The sequence below is a fragment of the Alosa sapidissima genome, chromosome 21 (assembly GCF_018492685.1).
Source record: "Alosa sapidissima isolate fAloSap1 chromosome 21, fAloSap1.pri, whole genome shotgun sequence".
In the NCBI taxonomy this organism is placed as follows: Eukaryota; Metazoa; Chordata; class Actinopteri; order Clupeiformes; family Clupeidae; genus Alosa; species Alosa sapidissima.
This window is the reverse complement of record NC_055977.1, coordinates 24,003,329-24,019,977: the sequence shown is the minus strand read 5'-3', so window position 1 is coordinate 24,019,977 and position 16,649 is coordinate 24,003,329. Positions and strand designations below refer to the sequence as shown.

The following is a 16,649-nucleotide window of genomic DNA, read 5'->3' as shown; positions in this document are numbered from 1 at the left end:
TGACAGCATTTTTGCTCTTGTACTTAACCAGATCGGTGCAAAACTGTTTTCCATTTAGCCTCATTCTTTTTGAGTTTACACTGGCTCAAACTGACTGTAATGGTTGCGTAACACAATACATTTTTCATTTGTTCTTGACGTTCTTTAATTATTTGTGCAGAACAATTTAGGCCTTTCAGCATCTGGTAATGCTTAAGTTGCATTTTTTACTATGTGACACTGCTTGACTGATTCATTTGTAAGCCTTCCATTACATTACATGTTACAGCAGGAGATGATATCATAAGAATTACAATACTTAACTTAATTTTCAAATTTGAATACAAGATCACTGCACAGGATTATGTCGAAAGTGTGGCGTATAGTCAAATTGTTCTTATGACCACATTCCATGGAGGAGATGTGGTGCCAAAACTGATATTAAGCTCTAACCGACTTAATGAGAACAATAAACGTTGTGCTTCTGCAACATTAAAAATCAATCAGTGATAAAAGAAGGCCATTAGTCTATCAGTTCTAGCTGATTGAGTACAATCTGCAATGTTAATATGAGCTAATGCACTATTCTGAAGTGAGTGTAGTATTAAGTAAATGGAGGAGACCACAATATTTGCTCAGGCTAGAGTGAATATTGTTATAATTGTTCTTTGATAATTCATCTCAATGAAACAGAAACAGAATCAGAATCAGCCTAACTTACTCATCTAGTGGGGGACAGAGAAATTATATTAAATTCAGTATCAGATGTATCAGTAGATTTCACCATGGCTGAAAAGAATTTAATTACAGTTGTAGGGGGTCATAAACCATGTAGAAATAGGAACTGAAATTCCTATGACAATTGAAACACTTGCTGTTCCTAAATGTAGTTGAGAGCTTAATCTAGAGTATATCTTAGTCTTATTTTTGTAGTTCAAAAATGAATGTATGATTGCTTCTATGAGGATTCCCCATCAAGTTCCAGCAGAACCATTTAGGCTAAAAAACATCAGAAAGTACTATTAAGTCCCTCACGTGTATGGTTGGCGTACCTATCCCTTAACGAGTGTCCAGTATTTGATCTTTTTCTTGTCAGGTGGTCTGACCCATTTTTTACCCTTTTTTTAATTTATATGGCAGTTATATAAATGATCTTTGGCACGTTCTCGTTAACGCGCATACACACACAAACACACACACGCATACACACACTCACTCTCTAAAAGCCTGAATGAAATCAGGTTAGATCTTATCCCCCTAGGCCTTTCTGTGATCTGACGGCTAACGAAACACCTCATGTCTCTGATATAATCCAAGAAGAATACACTGTGGATAGTTTTCACAGAATGTAGGTTAGGTCACATGTAAGTGGACGCGGACAGTCGTAATCTCTGGTGAGAGTGGGGCACGCGGTGGTGTCCATTTACAGGTCGACCGCACGTGCAGCACCTGCCACTCGTGCTGTGGAAGTGCCCAAGGATTAAACTGACCACCCTGTCTATCACACCCCTCCGTCCGATCATCTGAGTGATAACGCACGGAGGATGGAGTGGGGTGGGAGAGAGAGAGACAAGGGTGGGGAGGATGCTGATGGCAGGGCACAGAGAGACTATATAAACCTGGATTCTGCTCATCCGATTTATGTGGCTGTTTTTCCGTTGTTGTGTTTGTCACAGGGCCCTCTGAGATACAGAGAGTGAGCGAGTGTGCCGAGAGTTGATCCCGACAGGCAGAAGGACCTGGTCCTTTTTCCCCTCTTCGCCTACAGACATGGACGAGTCACAGGACCTGGCTGAGCTACCGGTGAGTGGTGGAGCCTTAAGGACGTCTAAACTAGCCTTCTGTAAAATGCTGATTCAATACAGTCATCACCCATTACAGCAGTGTGTTTTCATTTCACAGAAAAAGAAAGCTCGTCATGAACCAGGCATTGGTCAGGAGGGCCAACAGTAAGTACAAAACATTACGCAAGATGTTATTTTGTTTAGTTGTGTTAAGGCCCATCCACATCAGTAATGGATAAAAAACTGAACCTATGACAATAGTGTTGACACTGACCAACGATAAAAAAGTTGATGAATGTGATGTCTAATTTGAATGGATTCTGATTGACTGTCAGCTTTCTATTGTTCTCAAATCACTCAAAGTGATTACCAACGATATTGTTTTTCACATTGTTATCGTTATAGTATGCAGTGTGCCCCCCCATTATCATTATAGTTATCATTACTGCTGTGTAAATGTATGCTATCAGCTCTACATGCAAGTCAGTATTGCCCTCTGATATCCAAAGAATTCATCCATACATGAATGTCCATATCGTTCAGGATGTTTTATCACTTCATTCTTTAAAGGGAGTTCACAATTGGTGTGTGTGTGTGGGGGGGGGCATTAATGTAATTAATGATTGAGTACAGAATAGTAATTATGTGTCTGTCTAATCTAGGGCTGTAGTAACTAACGAGGACACAGACTCCGCAGAGAGAAATGACTCAGCTGCTCTGGGGTCAGAGGTCAACACTCCTTACCCCCCTTCCTCTGTGCCTCATCTCGACGCAGGTAAGTCCGGTGGGGCACCACGAAGAACGCGGAGGGGAGGGTGGTGCTAACTAAGTGAGGAACTGTTAAGCTTGAACTGGTGACTAGGTACTGCATGATCTGTTTTCTATTTACCCTGTTAGTCTTTGGTACTATGAGCTCTGTGCACACTAGCTTGAAGTCAGCAAACCAGTCTCCTGTTCGTTGACGTGGCTGTCAACAAGCACCTTAAAAATGAGAGCTTTTGTTGTACGAAAACTTAACAAATACAATGTACGCAAGTCTTAATGTCCATGGGTGGCTCTATGGAGCACTGCTATGTGCCACTCTACTTGGCTTCAAGTCGTTATAAAAGCGATTTTAGCTAGTGCATGCCAGTCTAAATATACTTTAATATTCTTTTAGGGGGTTCTCTGCCCTAATTCTTTTTTTATTCAACATGCATCCCTTTCTCCCTTCTATTCTTATCTTTAGTTTCTGGGAGTAGTGAACAGTCAAGTCAAGACACAGGAACTGGAAACCAAACATGTGATACTGACAACTCCTATACCAACAATGGTATATTGTTTTTATCCTGTCCTGACTCTGTCTTCTATGCACATGTTGCCTTCACCCACCTGTTGTATCTTTAGACAAGAATCTCTGTATTTATCTGTTTAATGTCTTCTTTTCCCAGCTGTGACCTGCAAAGACCTTACTACAACTACAGGCACCGAATATACCTCACAGATCTACCAAGGAAGCAAGTAAGAATCCCTAGGTTGATGCAGTTATCAGCTGCAGTCAACATTTTTTCATTAACAATTGGCATCCAGTATTTAATGAAATAAATGTAATTTATCCTTTAACTGAGTTTTTTTTATTGTTTTTATCTATTCATATTGAGGTGTTAGAGGAGATGGAAAAGTTTGTGTTGGGAGAACTTTTGCTATAACGCCAAAAACAGACCAGGAATAGAGAATGTTTTAATGTGGCTCTCTGTTTGTATGGCATGGTTTATGACCTACACGAAAACAGCCGTGTGGCGTGATGGTAGTAGCTGTCCTGCACCACAGTTATGTTTGGAGCATTAAATTGAACATGCTTGATATATCACTACCTCCCTCCCTTTGTCCTCCCTGCAGCCCTGCAGTCACCGCCTATGCTAGCCAAGGGGCCTTCTCCCTCACGCAGTCCTCTGTGTACGGCGCCTTTCCCCAGACCGGACAGACCTATGGCCTTCCACCTTTTGGTTCGTCACCCTTTTCACTCGTCCTCAACCGACTCGTCTTTTGCACGTGAATCAGGGCTCGACCACTAATGAAACACGCTGGCATTCAGCCTGTGCAAACGACAGCCCACGCTCCGTTCTCTGTTTGATCTTTTTAACCCGCAGGTTCTCCATCCTGCTCTCGGAGGGCCACCGCTTGCACTGCTTTGGTTCTGTCATTCCCAGCTCTGCATATCCTCATAGACTGCTAGACTAGTGTCTAAACAGTGGCACTTTCGATTACACAAGCAAACCAGACTTAGCAATTTGTTTTGTCATTGCAGTACATATACTCTGACCCTAGCAGCAGGACTAGGAACCTCTGTTCTCAGCTCAGCTTCAAGGAGGGTTGCTATTTAAAGGTGTAGTCCTTGATTATGGTTCCCTGCACTGTTCTAGATAATCAACACGCAGCTTCAGGAGCACAGAAAGGAGGGTTGTAATTTGATTGGCTGTTGAGTTTGAATATCAACAAGAATTGAGGACTCCACCTTTAAACGTACAAAAGGGATCTGGGAAGATCTAGTGATTTCTCAGTCAGACAGCAATTTACTTTGCATCAGATTCAAGTGTGCCTTTTTCCGAGTGTCATTGAGTACTTAGCTAGGATTATTAAATGATAGAGAGACTACCATTTTGAACAGTCAGTTACAGCATTGATTGCTCGACTATGCTTTTGGGAAAAGTCCCCGAGAGCTCGATCTTGGCTGGAACCACTCAGACCCCCCCCCCCCCACAGTTCTGTGGGTGGAAGTCCTCTTTTCCCTCCTTTTCTGCTGACTCACATGTTTCACATGTTATACCTGTTAAACGCTTCTCCCCACTGCTTCCTTTCTCTCTGTGCCTCCTGATCCATTTTCCTTTCCTCCCTCTCTCCCTCTTTCTCTCTCTCTATCTCTATCTCTCTATCTCTCTATCTCTGCCACTTCTAGGTGCCATGTGGCCTGGCATTAAAACAGAGACAGGGTTACCCGAGGCGCCCTCTGTTGGCCAACCTGGGTTTCTCAGCTTCAGCACCGCATATACCTCTACCCAGCCTGGCCAAGCACACTACTCCTATCCCAGCCAAGGCAAGCCACCTGCTGCTGCACCCCCCACCCCCCATGGTCCCCCTCTCTCCTTACTCACACAGGCTGTGCTTCACTCTGCTGTACTTAATAGCTGTGAAACGAGACTGAGACCAGCCTAAGCAATGTCTGAATGGTGGATTTGTAAAGCATATTTACTTTGCCATGTCTGGCGGCGAGCCTTCTTGTATTTTCACTAAGAAAGCGTTTCATTCTTTTAGCAAAACGTGCTCAGTAATCAGCTCTTCCATGCCGCCTGTCTGCTTTCCGGGTTTATGAGTTGTGGTTAATCACTAGGTTTCCCCATTCAGGGTCCTGTTTCACTACATCCAGTGTGTACACCAACATCCCCACGGCTAATGTCACCGCGACAACCACAGCTGCAGCACCTGGCAACACCCAGGTGAGCACCAGCGGATAGGTATTAACCTGGGCAGGTGGCACGGGCCGAGTTTGGTACGGGCCGAGTTTGGTACGGGTCGAGTTCTGGCGTTGGTGTTGGTTTGGCCAATTGGGTGGGGGCATTTGGCGTGGTTGATGGGTTGTATGGGAAGAGATTGAGTGATTTTTCAAACTGGTAGACTTAGAATGGTCAGACGAGGACTACAAAAAGATGAAGAAGCAGAATTGTTGCCAGAAATTGTATGATTTTTGTCATACAATTTAACAGTTTAACAGTAAATAAATAGTAGATTATTGCCACAGATCTAAAATAATTTAGTTATACAAACCAACTTAATGCCATAGAAACACATTTATGTCAGTCCAAAAGTTCTCTGGATATCAAATCCATGGCCTAAGTGTTGCTAAAGCTTTGGTCTGCCAGTTGAGAACTACAGGAACATCCCCACAGGTGACCCACTATTGACCTGTCCCCTTTCACCTGTTTATCCTCCACTCCAGGAATTCACGTCCTACAACTCCCTGAACCAGATTCAGTTTCCCCAGTACTATGTCCCTCCAACCAGCTACCTGCCCTCTGGGCTGCCCAGCACCGATGGAGATGTCTCAGGTGTGGTGGCCGCCGCCGCATATCCAGGTGCGAAGGACGAGAATGCTGTGCCTGCTGGCCTTCCCAATACCACAGGTAGCTTAACCAGAAAATATGCTGACTGTGTTTATGACTGCTTTAGATATTACTATCGCCAAGTATGCAATAATTCTATCATTTCATATTAAACACACACACACACACAAACACACAGATCCATCCCCAGGTGTGGCCCTCCCCACTGGTGCTCGGGAGCAGGATGACGCCTCACGAAGGAATCCGCCTGGCAAATCCAAAGGAAAGGCCAAGAAGGCCGAAAACTCTCAGTCCATAGACAACGACCTAGAGGTAGCTATTTTGTCCCCCATCTTTGTTCGGATTTTGTCCTTTGCCCTATGCCATTTTTTTCTGAAAGACCACTTCTGCTTTGCTGTAATACACTACTGTATGCTAGCAAAGATAACTGTGGACATTAAGTACTTTTGTAGCTTTGCTGATAACGCAGGGTTCTATCAGGCTCATGGTCTCATTTAGTGCACAAAATGAGATCAAATGTGCTCCATGTTTACTGTTTGTCAATATGGGTTCTAAAATGTTTTCTGAGTAATTGTGAATGTCTTTCACAGTGATGCTGACTCTGTAGTTTGTGGAGATGCACAGTTCTTAATTGTCCACCTTTTCTCCCCTTCTCAGCGCATCTTCCTCTGGGATCTGGACGAGACCATCATCATTTTCCACTCTCTGCTCACCGGCACATTTGCGCAGAAGTTTGGCAAGGTGACACTCACTGCATTAAATCGTTTTGCATTCAGTAAAGGAGAGCAGCTTTGCTCAAACTTTGTGTAACATTGCAAATACAGTAATTATGGTGTGTTAGCCGCATCGTTTATAAACCGCGATACAATGTTTTAGGCAAATAAGAAAAGAAAAATACTGTGTATTATTGACCACACCTGTGTATTAACCGCAGTACCAAACAGCCCAATGAATCAGAATCTGATTTAGATTGTGCTTGAATCGGTAGAAATAAATATGAAAGTTGCAGGCATGTTTATGTAAAGTTGCACAACAATTCTCATACAGAAAAATAAAGGGAGACTCTCCCAGTGGACTACGTGGCCACTGTAATAAGGACTCAAATGATTGAGTTACATGTGCTATGATCTGTCTCTTTTCATTTGGACTGCCATATTGAACTTTCTACTTGTTTTGCTTCCTCCTTTGTGTTGACCAGGACCCGGCCACTGTGCTCAATCTGGGTCTGCAGATGGAGGAGCTGATCTTCGAGCTGGCAGACACCCACCTGTTCTTCAACGACCTGGAGGTAATCCTCTCAGTTGTACACCACGGCAGCGTTGGGCTTTGGTGGCCCCTGGCTCTGTGTCTTAAATCCCTAATCTCATGTTCTCTCCCTCTTCCAGGAGTGCGATCAGGTTCACGTCGAGGACATCGCCTCTGACGACAATGGCCAAGACCTGAGGTAGGTTTCACACAGCACAAGTTCAAATGGCTACGCGATCCCCATTCACAACGTTCCAACAAACGCCCGCTATAGTGTTGTAAGCGGTTTAAGGTTGGGCTGTGGGGTGCAGAATTTTTTGTGAAATAGTGGACATTGTCACCACCCAAACATTCCTAACACACTGATCCATCCAACAGCTGGTATTGACTTCAATGCATTTGACCTGAAATGTACTTCAGTGCTAATATATCCAGTGCTACTTGTGGATTGCAGTATTTAGTTGCTTCCCCCCTCTTAAAGTTAGAATGTTTAATATAGATTTTTTTTTTGTTATTGGAAATCCAATACATTTTACAGATTTGGTACTATAAGTCCTAGAATAGATTTCAAACTGATTTTTTCCTGAAGTTTCTCAGTCAAGTTCAGAGGTTAGGTCTACCCTCAAATAGGAGAATCCAAGTGATAAACTGGATGGGGCTTTAACATAACAGTGTTTTACCTGCCTGTAATGCAGATTTTTTGTTCTACAAAATATTAAATGCAACAATATGCAGCTGTAGATCTGGTTTCATGTCTCAAGCAAAGATCATTTTACTTAGTTCAGTGGTTCTGAAACTTTTCACAATGAGTACCACCTCAGAAAACAATTGGCTCTAGTACCACCATTATGACTGGCAATAAAATACAATAGTGTAGGCCAATTTAACATATTGTATATTGTACATACTGTTTTCCGTCGTTTGCTGCTGGCAGGTGCCATAGAAGCTTCACTAGTCACTTCTGCTGGGCTCATTGTCACCAACTTCAGTTTCTGCTCGACATATTCACCTCGCTTTTCTTTCTAATACTTCCTGTTCGGAGCCATGATTGCATGAATGCTTTTGATCCATCATGTTTGCTTCCTTTTTCTTTACTTCCTTTGATCACAGCTTGTCTTGTCAACCACTTGCTAATGCTCCATACAGTTATACTAGCCTAGTAGGCCTATTGACTCCTACTGGCTGTTTTCATTGAAATTAGTGATCTTCAGTAATCGCGTGATTAAGGATTTTGAATTAAATATATTTTGATATAATTTGAAGTGATTGTCATCTTTTATAAAAAAAAATCTTTAGACTCCTGGACCACTAGAAGTACCACTAGAAGTCCGTGTACCACCAGTGGTACCCGCACCACAGTTTGAGAACAACTGGTTTAGTTTATCACATATGTCATAGGTCATGTATAAGATCAGGCCTGTTTGAAAACCTGTTTATTCCAGCTTCAGAAAGTAAAAGTCCTACCATGTGTATCATCCATTCACTAAAGCAACTGATTAGCATAACTCCTGGTAGATGAGTTAATTATCTCCTATTTTCAGGAGATATCCTAAATATCTCCTGTTTTAAGTGCACAAATACTGTACATGCCTTTGTACTTTTTGAAACCGGGCTTCCCCACCTCTGCTCTGATGAAATGTCATGGTGTGAGTGAGTGATCAAATGTACTGTTTATTGTCTCGTTGTCGTGGCTCCCTCAGCAACTACAACTTTTCCACTGACGGCTTCACGGGTCCCAGTGGGGGAGGTGGGTCGGGCCCCACGGCCGCAGTTCAGGGAGGTGTGGAGTGGATGCGCAAGCTGGCCTTCCGCTACCGCCGTCTCAAGGAGATCTACAACGCCTACAAAGGCAACGCAGGAGGTGAGCAGCTCCAAGAGAGTGTAAAACCCAATACACTGAATACATAAGAGAGTCGGTATCATTTATTTTTATTATTTTTTTTGAAATTTTTTGAAGTATTAATGCATTAATTAGACATTATTTAGTGTATTTTGTAATATGTCACATCCATAAAAGGTTTGTGTTAAATTTAATGCAGACTTTAAAACTTCACACAATGTTCATAACAGAGACTGTGTAAAGTCTGTAAAAGCCAAGAGTGTTATGAACAAGAGTAAAGGCATTAAAGGCATTTTTAAAATCATATCCCCAGAGTGTAGCACTGCAGCTCTCATTTAAATGATGGAGTGATTTTAGTATACACCTCACATGCACAAAGAGTTGAACCTTTATTCTGGTGAGTCTAATGAGAGGAAAACAAATGCAGACAAACTTTTTCAAGCTCCATAATTCTTTGCCTACTTATTTGGGACTTTCGGGAAAACCTCTGGAGGTATACTGGTTAGTTGCTCTGTAAACAGAATGTCTTTGAAGTTGTGACCTCAGCTCCTCAACAAAACTATCATGTAGAATCTTGTCTCTGTAGAAAATGACCTTTTCCAGAAAGCACTGTGGATGCATTCTTGGATTTTCCCAGTGGATTTTTCCCTCTGGTTTTCCCCTGTAACACCAGTTGGGAGTCTAGTTAAATTTCATTGCGTTACCTTTTTAGGTTCAAAAAATTATTTTACCTCACCATCAAATTGCTTAACAACTTTTACAACAACTTGTAAAAGACCTCAGTCATGTGCCTCAGTGAACCTGAATGGGTGTCAGGTGTAGTCTCGGCGCCATCTAACGTGTATTTGGGGAACTGCGTGTGTAAACCGCTCGTCCTCTCCTTCCTGCCCCAGGTCTGTTGAGCCCCATGAAGAGGGATCTGCTCCTGAGGCTGCGGACGGAGATCGAGACGGTGACGGACTCCTGGCTCAGCATCGCGCTCAAGTCCCTACTGCTCATCCAGTCCAGGTGGGAAACCCCAAATTCTTGCACCCACCCATACACCCCGGATGTGAGGCTTTGCAAGTGTGGCTTTGAACACTGGCAGGATTTACCCATTTTGAAACTCAACAGTCAAACAAATACTCCCCTTCCGTTCACCGTATTTCGTCTTCCAAAGCACGCATGCAGTGGTGCTGCTGTCTTGGTATTGGCACACGATTTAGGGGCCTGTGACTGGAGTTTTTGGGGTCTGCATTTGGAAGTAATGGTTGTGCATTTGGAAGTAATGTTCTGTCATGTTCATACATGTTGTCCCTTTATATAAGGGGTGGATTCTGTTAACTTCTTCGAGATTGTGAAATGCATCTCTAAAAGAGCAGTGAAAAGTGCAAGTTTTTTCTCTCTCACATGTGTGGTATTATTAATTAATAATCAAAAATAATATTAAAACAAATAATAGCACAAAGGATGCTCTGAATTAGCGCAAAGGAACTCATCATATTTAAACGTTCCCCACATTCTCCAGGTCTGAAATGTTAGACTAAAGACCTTAATGTTGGTATCAAGAGCTCACGTCTCTAATTAATTTGTGTGGATGTAGGTACTGCAGTATGTCCTTTTTTGTATAACTGCCAGCAGTGTTGTGAGTAATGCATTAAAAAAGTAATGTAATTACAGTAATGCATTGCTTTTTGCTGTAATACAGTAATGTAAGGCATTACCAATACAATTTCAGTGATATTTTACTCGGTACAATTCTCAGTAACTGAAGTTACTTTGTTACTTTACTCTGATTATCCAAGAATTAAAAAAGTCATCTATGCTGGTCCTGGAATTTGATTGCCTTGTTTAGATGACTGTAGAAAGGGAATTTGAGTTATCTCTGCCATTCATGCAACAGATCTAACATGGTTAGGCTATACTTCTCATTTCAAGCAGTGAAAATAACTAAAATGTTGCTTTTACAGACAAAGATCGTAGCCATTATTCTTAAACTATTTGCATTAAGTCTACACCACTGTAAGTGGAAGGAAGGCAACCAGGAATGATGAGAACCATTTAAAGTCAACATACAATTTCACTATGGCTATATTTTACTATATTAAGTTGTGAGTGACCTTTGGCCTTTGGGGCCTACATCGTCCCGTGAGCCATAACTGCAACCATTATATTGTTCTTTTGTTAGCCTTAAACCTAGCTCAGTCATTATTCCATACCACATCACCTCCTGCTGTGTAATGAGCTGCATTGAACACATGAAGATCTATTGAGAACACCAAATCCATATTTCCTGTTATTTTGGTGAAAGTAATGTAAACGTAGTGTAATGCCTTACAATTCAAAGACAATAATATCGTAATGTAACAAATTACTTTGAGATGACAGTAACAAGTAATAAATAATGCATTACGCTTTTGAAGTAACTTGCCCAACACTGACTGACAGTACTGTCTTAAAACGAATGTGTTGAAAACAACACAACTTGCATTGTTTTTAACACATCTCTGTGTCCAGATGGGGACAACACAGTTTGTGTTGTTTCCTTTTTTTATTTGTTACACAATATATATTGAAAATAACACAACTTACGTTGAGAACAACACAACTTGCATTGTTTTTTAACAAATCTCTGTGTCCAGATAGGGACAACACATTCGTTTTAAGAGTGCAATGCTGTACTTTCATCTATAACACTTTGTGATCTCAGGGGGAGATGTATGAACGTGCTGGTCACCACCACCCAGCTTGTTCCTGCGCTGGCTAAAGTGCTACTCTACGGGCTCGGAGAGGTGTTCCCCATCGAGAACATCTACAGTGCTACAAAAATAGGTAAGGCTGACACACAGGCACTTATTTAAGCAATAAGCCCCGAGAGGCCGTAGGGTATACTGATTTTACAATAGCTAAGGGGCGTTGTTAGTCACGACGCGCTAGCGGAGTGCCTAAAACCCCCCTTAGCTGTTGTAAAATCAGTGTAACCTACGGACTCGTGGCTTATTGCTTTTCTAAAACTGTTACTATAAATACCTGCCAAAGTTTCATAAAGTAAGGGACAGCAACGAGAAATGTAACGATTTATTCATAGATAATCATTCTTCCGCCAACAAATATATTTCCTCTATCTGAATGGTTGCCAAGCAACATCGAGACGCAGCTACTTTAAGTTATGGTAGCGCAGTAATATAGAACGAAATGCGGTCAAGGTGTATGTTTGTGCTGGATTTTGCAGCGGCATCGAACGTGATTCAGCCAATCACAATCAACGACCGGAACTATCAGTTTTAGAATTTACTGTTAACAATAAAAAGTAGCTGGTTATTCTCTTTTTGACACAGAAGGACCTGTGAAGGATCACCTGTTTACAATGTCATGAGAAACAAAGATTTCACTAAGTTTTACAAAAAGAGTAATTGGATTCAGTTTAATTAAATGTAAGAATGTCAAGGTGGAACAAGTTTTGGATAAATTACAGGAATGTTTATGAAAAGAGACCATTCATACAAAATTCATTGTAACACACTACACACTAAAGGCTGAAATTAAATGTTATTAAGTGTGCAAACTGTCGTCTTCTGTATTGTTCTCTTTTGGGAAAAAAAAAAAAAAAAAGGAATGTAAGTAATGGCTGCGCTCTTCCTCACAGGGAAAGAGAGCTGCTTTGAGCGCATAGTCTCCCGGTTCGGGAAGAAGGTGACGTATGTGGTGATCGGGGATGGCCGCGATGAGGAATTTGCGGCGAAACAGGTACTCCACTATGACACGCATTTTGAAATGCCCAGACCACCACTGTCCATGTGTGTACAGCATGGCTCGACATGGCACACTACACTTCATGTCCTCTTTTCTTTGATCTCACTCTCTGTGTTAGCCACGGTTAACCATTTCCAGCAACATGTGCATAAGTAGTTCCTTTATACAGACCTCAGCTTTCACAGCTTGGCAGTCATGTGAACATAAAGCACTTGCAGGCATATCTCATAATGCCACTGTACACGTTATGTGCACTCCTGTTGGACTTCACTATCTTAACAATGGTCTACTCACATTATGAATATTTTCTGTGACTAAAACTAATTAGCATTTTTGTATTAAGACTAAGACTTAGACATTTAAAAAAAAAAAAAAAGCCTGCCAAAAGGAACACTTGTTGGATAAGATATTTCACCCATTACTCAAATTTTAATACACTGACTACTGGCAGCCATGTGCGGGCGGTCACTCAAGTGCTTTGGAGTCCTGTGATTCATGTAAAGCACTTGGAGACATGTCTCATGATAGCACTCTACACTAAATGTGTGCTCACTCGTTTTTGACCTCAACCTGTTAACCATTGAATTGTTCCTCTTTTTAAAAAAAAAATGTCTTGCGTCTCACTGTTGAGAGAGATCCCACTTGTCATGCATCATTAATGCAGAAGTTATTGAATGACCTTCTGTATTATCCATACAACTGCTTTGACAAAAGCTAAATGAATAGACCTTCACTGCCCATTCATGTCCATGATGGATAATGTTTTGTGGCATGTTTCCCAGCTAGTGGTTTGCCTCATGGACAGGTTGCCTCTTGAGCAAAAGATCAAGCCACAGCAGAATGTGGTATAGTTGGCTTAGGCTATGTGTAACACTTATATCACATTAGAAATCATGATGTTCCAATTGGTTAATTTTATCAGCTGTTCAATAATTGTTTGTTTGTTTGTTTGTGTGTGTGTGTACAGCACAACATGCCCTTCTGGCGTGTGTCAGCGCATGGAGACCTGGTGTCCCTGCACCAGGCCCTGGAGCTGGACTTCCTGTAGAGGACGGAGGAGGAGGAAACAGACATGGGCCAGAGAGACGGACACAGAAGCATAGTATTGTGAGATGGTGGGGAGGTGTTCGCCTATACAACTATATTCCCAGTCTCTCTCTCTCACACACACACACACACACACACACACACACACACACACACACACACGCGCGCATACCGACACGCACACACACAGTTAGTATGTACAAAATGACTGCTGCCACTATGGATTTGAAAGGACCTTGGTGTGCTTGGTGATGTCATTGGGAACCAAACTGGAGCACTGGACGACTGGATCAACTGCCATTGGACACCTCTTGCTCCTCATTCTCCCTCTATGGCAGCTATCCTCCTCCTCCTCCTCCTTCTCCTCCTCTGGAAGGAGCTGCCTCCTGGGATTCCCCCAGTCAAGGGAAGGCAGCACACATGGTGAAAGGAACAGGACATCTTCTGTTTCACTTTTAATCTTCTCTTTTCCACCTCTGATCATACCCAGTGGAGTCACACACACACACACACACACACACACACACACACACACTCACTCGAGTGCCGCCGGGGATTGTTGGTCTAGCTGTCGCATTCTCACCAAAGGAATGACCAAAGGTCTGCACTGGCATGGACTGGGGTGTTTTTTTTTTTTTTTTAATGTTTTTTTTTTTTTTTTCAAGTATATTTTTCTGTAGTACCGTAGTTGCAGTCACTCATGTCATGACTACATTTTCTGGCAGTCTTTTTTATTTTACCATTCATTCCAGAGCTTGAAAAAAAAAAAAAAAATCTCATTCAACATGTAACTTACTGAAGCTGTGCAAGGAGTGGTTTTGAAATGGACACTGCCTGTACAGGTTTTGTTTCCTTGGGACAAACAGGGTTCCCTTTTGTACCAAAAGTCTCCTTAAACCCCAGTCAGCAAATCCTCCTTCCTCCACTGCGCTGAAGCCATTTTTGGTGTGGTGTTGGCCTTGCATTCCCTCCCTGTTCAGTAAGAATGCTTTTTAATAAGACAAGCAGCAGGGGAGCTGGTCTGTTTTTATTGGGACATGGCAAGCCCAAGCCCAGCTGATTTATTTGAAAAGGGCTTGACTGAGAGGAGTCAACTGAACAATGAACAGGTTTCACCTGCTGTTTGTGTAACCGGTCCAAAATGGTGAAAAGGAAACTGTGACCTTTTTCTCCTTTCTCTTTAAATCGCTTTATAGTAGCAGTGACAACCCCCCACCTCCCTAGCCGCTAAACCCAAATGTAGGAGTTGTTGTGAGAATGCACAAGGGTCATTGACTGACATCAATAGATGTTCCCTGAATGCCTCAACCTGTTACAACATGGTCATACACACCACATAGAAATGTTAAGCAAGTGGAGGGAGTCAGGAAAAACAAAAAAAAGCTCATCATGATGTGTTGTTTTTGTGTCTCATGTTACATGTTTGGGAGAAGAAAATGGGAGAAAAACTAATCAGATAGTGCAATATGTTTCTGGTCAGTGGTAGTGTTTATTTTTCTGTTTCAAGTGACGTTGTTGTTGTTTTTTTTTTTTTGGAGTGTTTGTGAGCTGAGGCTGGCGATGGGGGAGATTCGGTAGATGTGAAAGACTTCGTCAGCGAGAGATTATGACTGAACAATTCTGAGCCTGAAGTCAATGGAGCATTGTTTTTGTTTTGTTTTTTTACTTACATGCAGCTTGACAATTAAGAATGTGTACTCTCTGTTTGTTTGTTGATTTTGTTTGTTTACTGGGTGTGTGTCTGTATATATTTATATTGTGCCTTTTTGAACCCATATCTATGACATGCATCATCTTAAAGGGATTTATTGAAAACCGTGTTAAACCTATTTTACTTTTGTGTATGAATTTTGAGTTGAAGTGTTCTGACCACCCCCCCCCCCCCCCCTCCCCCTTTCTTTTTTGTTGGACTTGTATGCCTTTTATACCATTTCTATTATATGTATGTGTTGAGACATTTCTTCTTAAGCTATAATAACTTTCTATTCATACAGGAACAACACTGCACAGGAACCATCATGTTTAAAGAGGTTGTTTGAAGCCTACACACACCATCCTGCTGATTGTAAAACCTGTTCACTCTCAAAACTGTCCACTCTTTTTGGGTCCGCATTCTGTTGAAGACGTACTGCAGCGTGCTTTTAATGCACAGACAATCACTAACGGTACTCAAGGACGCAGCTGACCGTTCCCATTGTTCTGGTCAAAGGGGTGTTTGAGGTATGCTGTTATAGTTGACGCTGTAGGCTTTCTTCTGTCCAAATGAGCCCCTTTGCAAATGCTGATCTACAGCATCACGAACATGACTCTTATCTTCTGTTAATAATAATAATAATAATAATCTTTGCGTTGACTTTGGCATTATATAGTACATACGTATATGAACAGTTTTAGGTATAAGTTATGTAACATTACAAAACCTGGTAAATGCAATGAATGCCATTTTCTTGATGGGTGATCAGAACATTTACAGCTTCTGTAGGCCTATACGATACACAACCTGCAACCTCTTGGGGGAAAAACACCTTGTTGAAACACCTCTCTCTTTGAAGAGATTAAAAAAGCAGCTTGGAATCATTTTGCATTATGGAAAAGTGATTTGGAATACCAGTGCTCAGACTGACCATTGGAATTTTGCTTAAATGTGCATCATGTTATGCATTGTTACTTTGTATGTTAACAGCAGAACGTTATGAAGGCACATTGCTTATTTGGACATATTGACTGTGTGGGAAGTGATGATTCCCATATCGTATGTACAGTGAGACATTTTGTTTTTTAAATAACCTCTTTCAACTTGTTTTCGTTGTTTGATTTTCATTCTCTCTGATTGGACCGGAATACTGTTCAAGGGCCAACAAGGTTTTCCTGTGTACTTGGATGATGGCGCGCCTGTCAGTGTAAATTAAACCTAAATAATGGTCA

General features: G+C 41.8%; 1 protein-coding gene and 1 long non-coding RNA gene across 4 annotated transcripts in view; one reads left to right on the top strand and one right to left on the bottom strand.

Moving 5' to 3' along the window:
- Positions 1-2,965, bottom strand: part of LOC121695364 — a 12,498-nt gene extending 9,533 nt beyond the window's left edge. Inside the window, exons 1-2 of the long non-coding RNA XR_006026069.1 lie at positions 2,782-2,965; positions 533-535 (exon numbers count right to left, since the gene is read on the bottom strand). This is a non-coding gene — a long non-coding RNA (uncharacterized LOC121695364). The remainder of the gene's footprint in view (positions 1-532; positions 536-2,781) is intronic.
- The window catches only part of eya3 (EYA transcriptional coactivator and phosphatase 3), a 20,295-nt gene extending 3,646 nt beyond the window's left edge, over positions 1-16,649 (top strand). Inside the window, exons 2-19 of one of the 3 annotated variants that reach the window (XM_042076119.1) lie at positions 1,656-1,782; positions 1,882-1,928; positions 2,426-2,538; positions 2,992-3,075; positions 3,194-3,263; positions 3,642-3,748; positions 4,699-4,836; positions 5,145-5,236; positions 5,737-5,920; positions 6,051-6,172; positions 6,518-6,601; positions 7,059-7,148; positions 7,246-7,304; positions 8,806-8,966; positions 9,839-9,953; positions 11,635-11,756; positions 12,571-12,671; positions 13,645-16,649. In XM_042076119.1, coding sequence (XP_041932053.1) covers positions 1,750-1,782; positions 1,882-1,928; positions 2,426-2,538; positions 2,992-3,075; positions 3,194-3,263; positions 3,642-3,748; positions 4,699-4,836; positions 5,145-5,236; positions 5,737-5,920; positions 6,051-6,172; positions 6,518-6,601; positions 7,059-7,148; positions 7,246-7,304; positions 8,806-8,966; positions 9,839-9,953; positions 11,635-11,756; positions 12,571-12,671; positions 13,645-13,725 — 1,803 coding nt within the window. In that variant the 5' untranslated portion in view covers positions 1,656-1,749 and the 3' untranslated portion in view covers positions 13,726-16,649. Of the gene's footprint in view, positions 1-1,655; positions 1,783-1,881; positions 1,929-2,425; positions 2,539-2,991; positions 3,076-3,193; positions 3,264-3,641; positions 3,749-4,698; positions 4,837-5,144; positions 5,237-5,736; positions 5,921-6,038; positions 6,173-6,517; positions 6,602-7,058; positions 7,149-7,245; positions 7,305-8,805; positions 8,967-9,838; positions 9,954-11,634; positions 11,757-12,570; positions 12,672-13,644 lie in introns of all 3 variants that reach the window. The other 2 variants (XM_042076118.1, XM_042076120.1) reach the window with 2 other exon arrangements.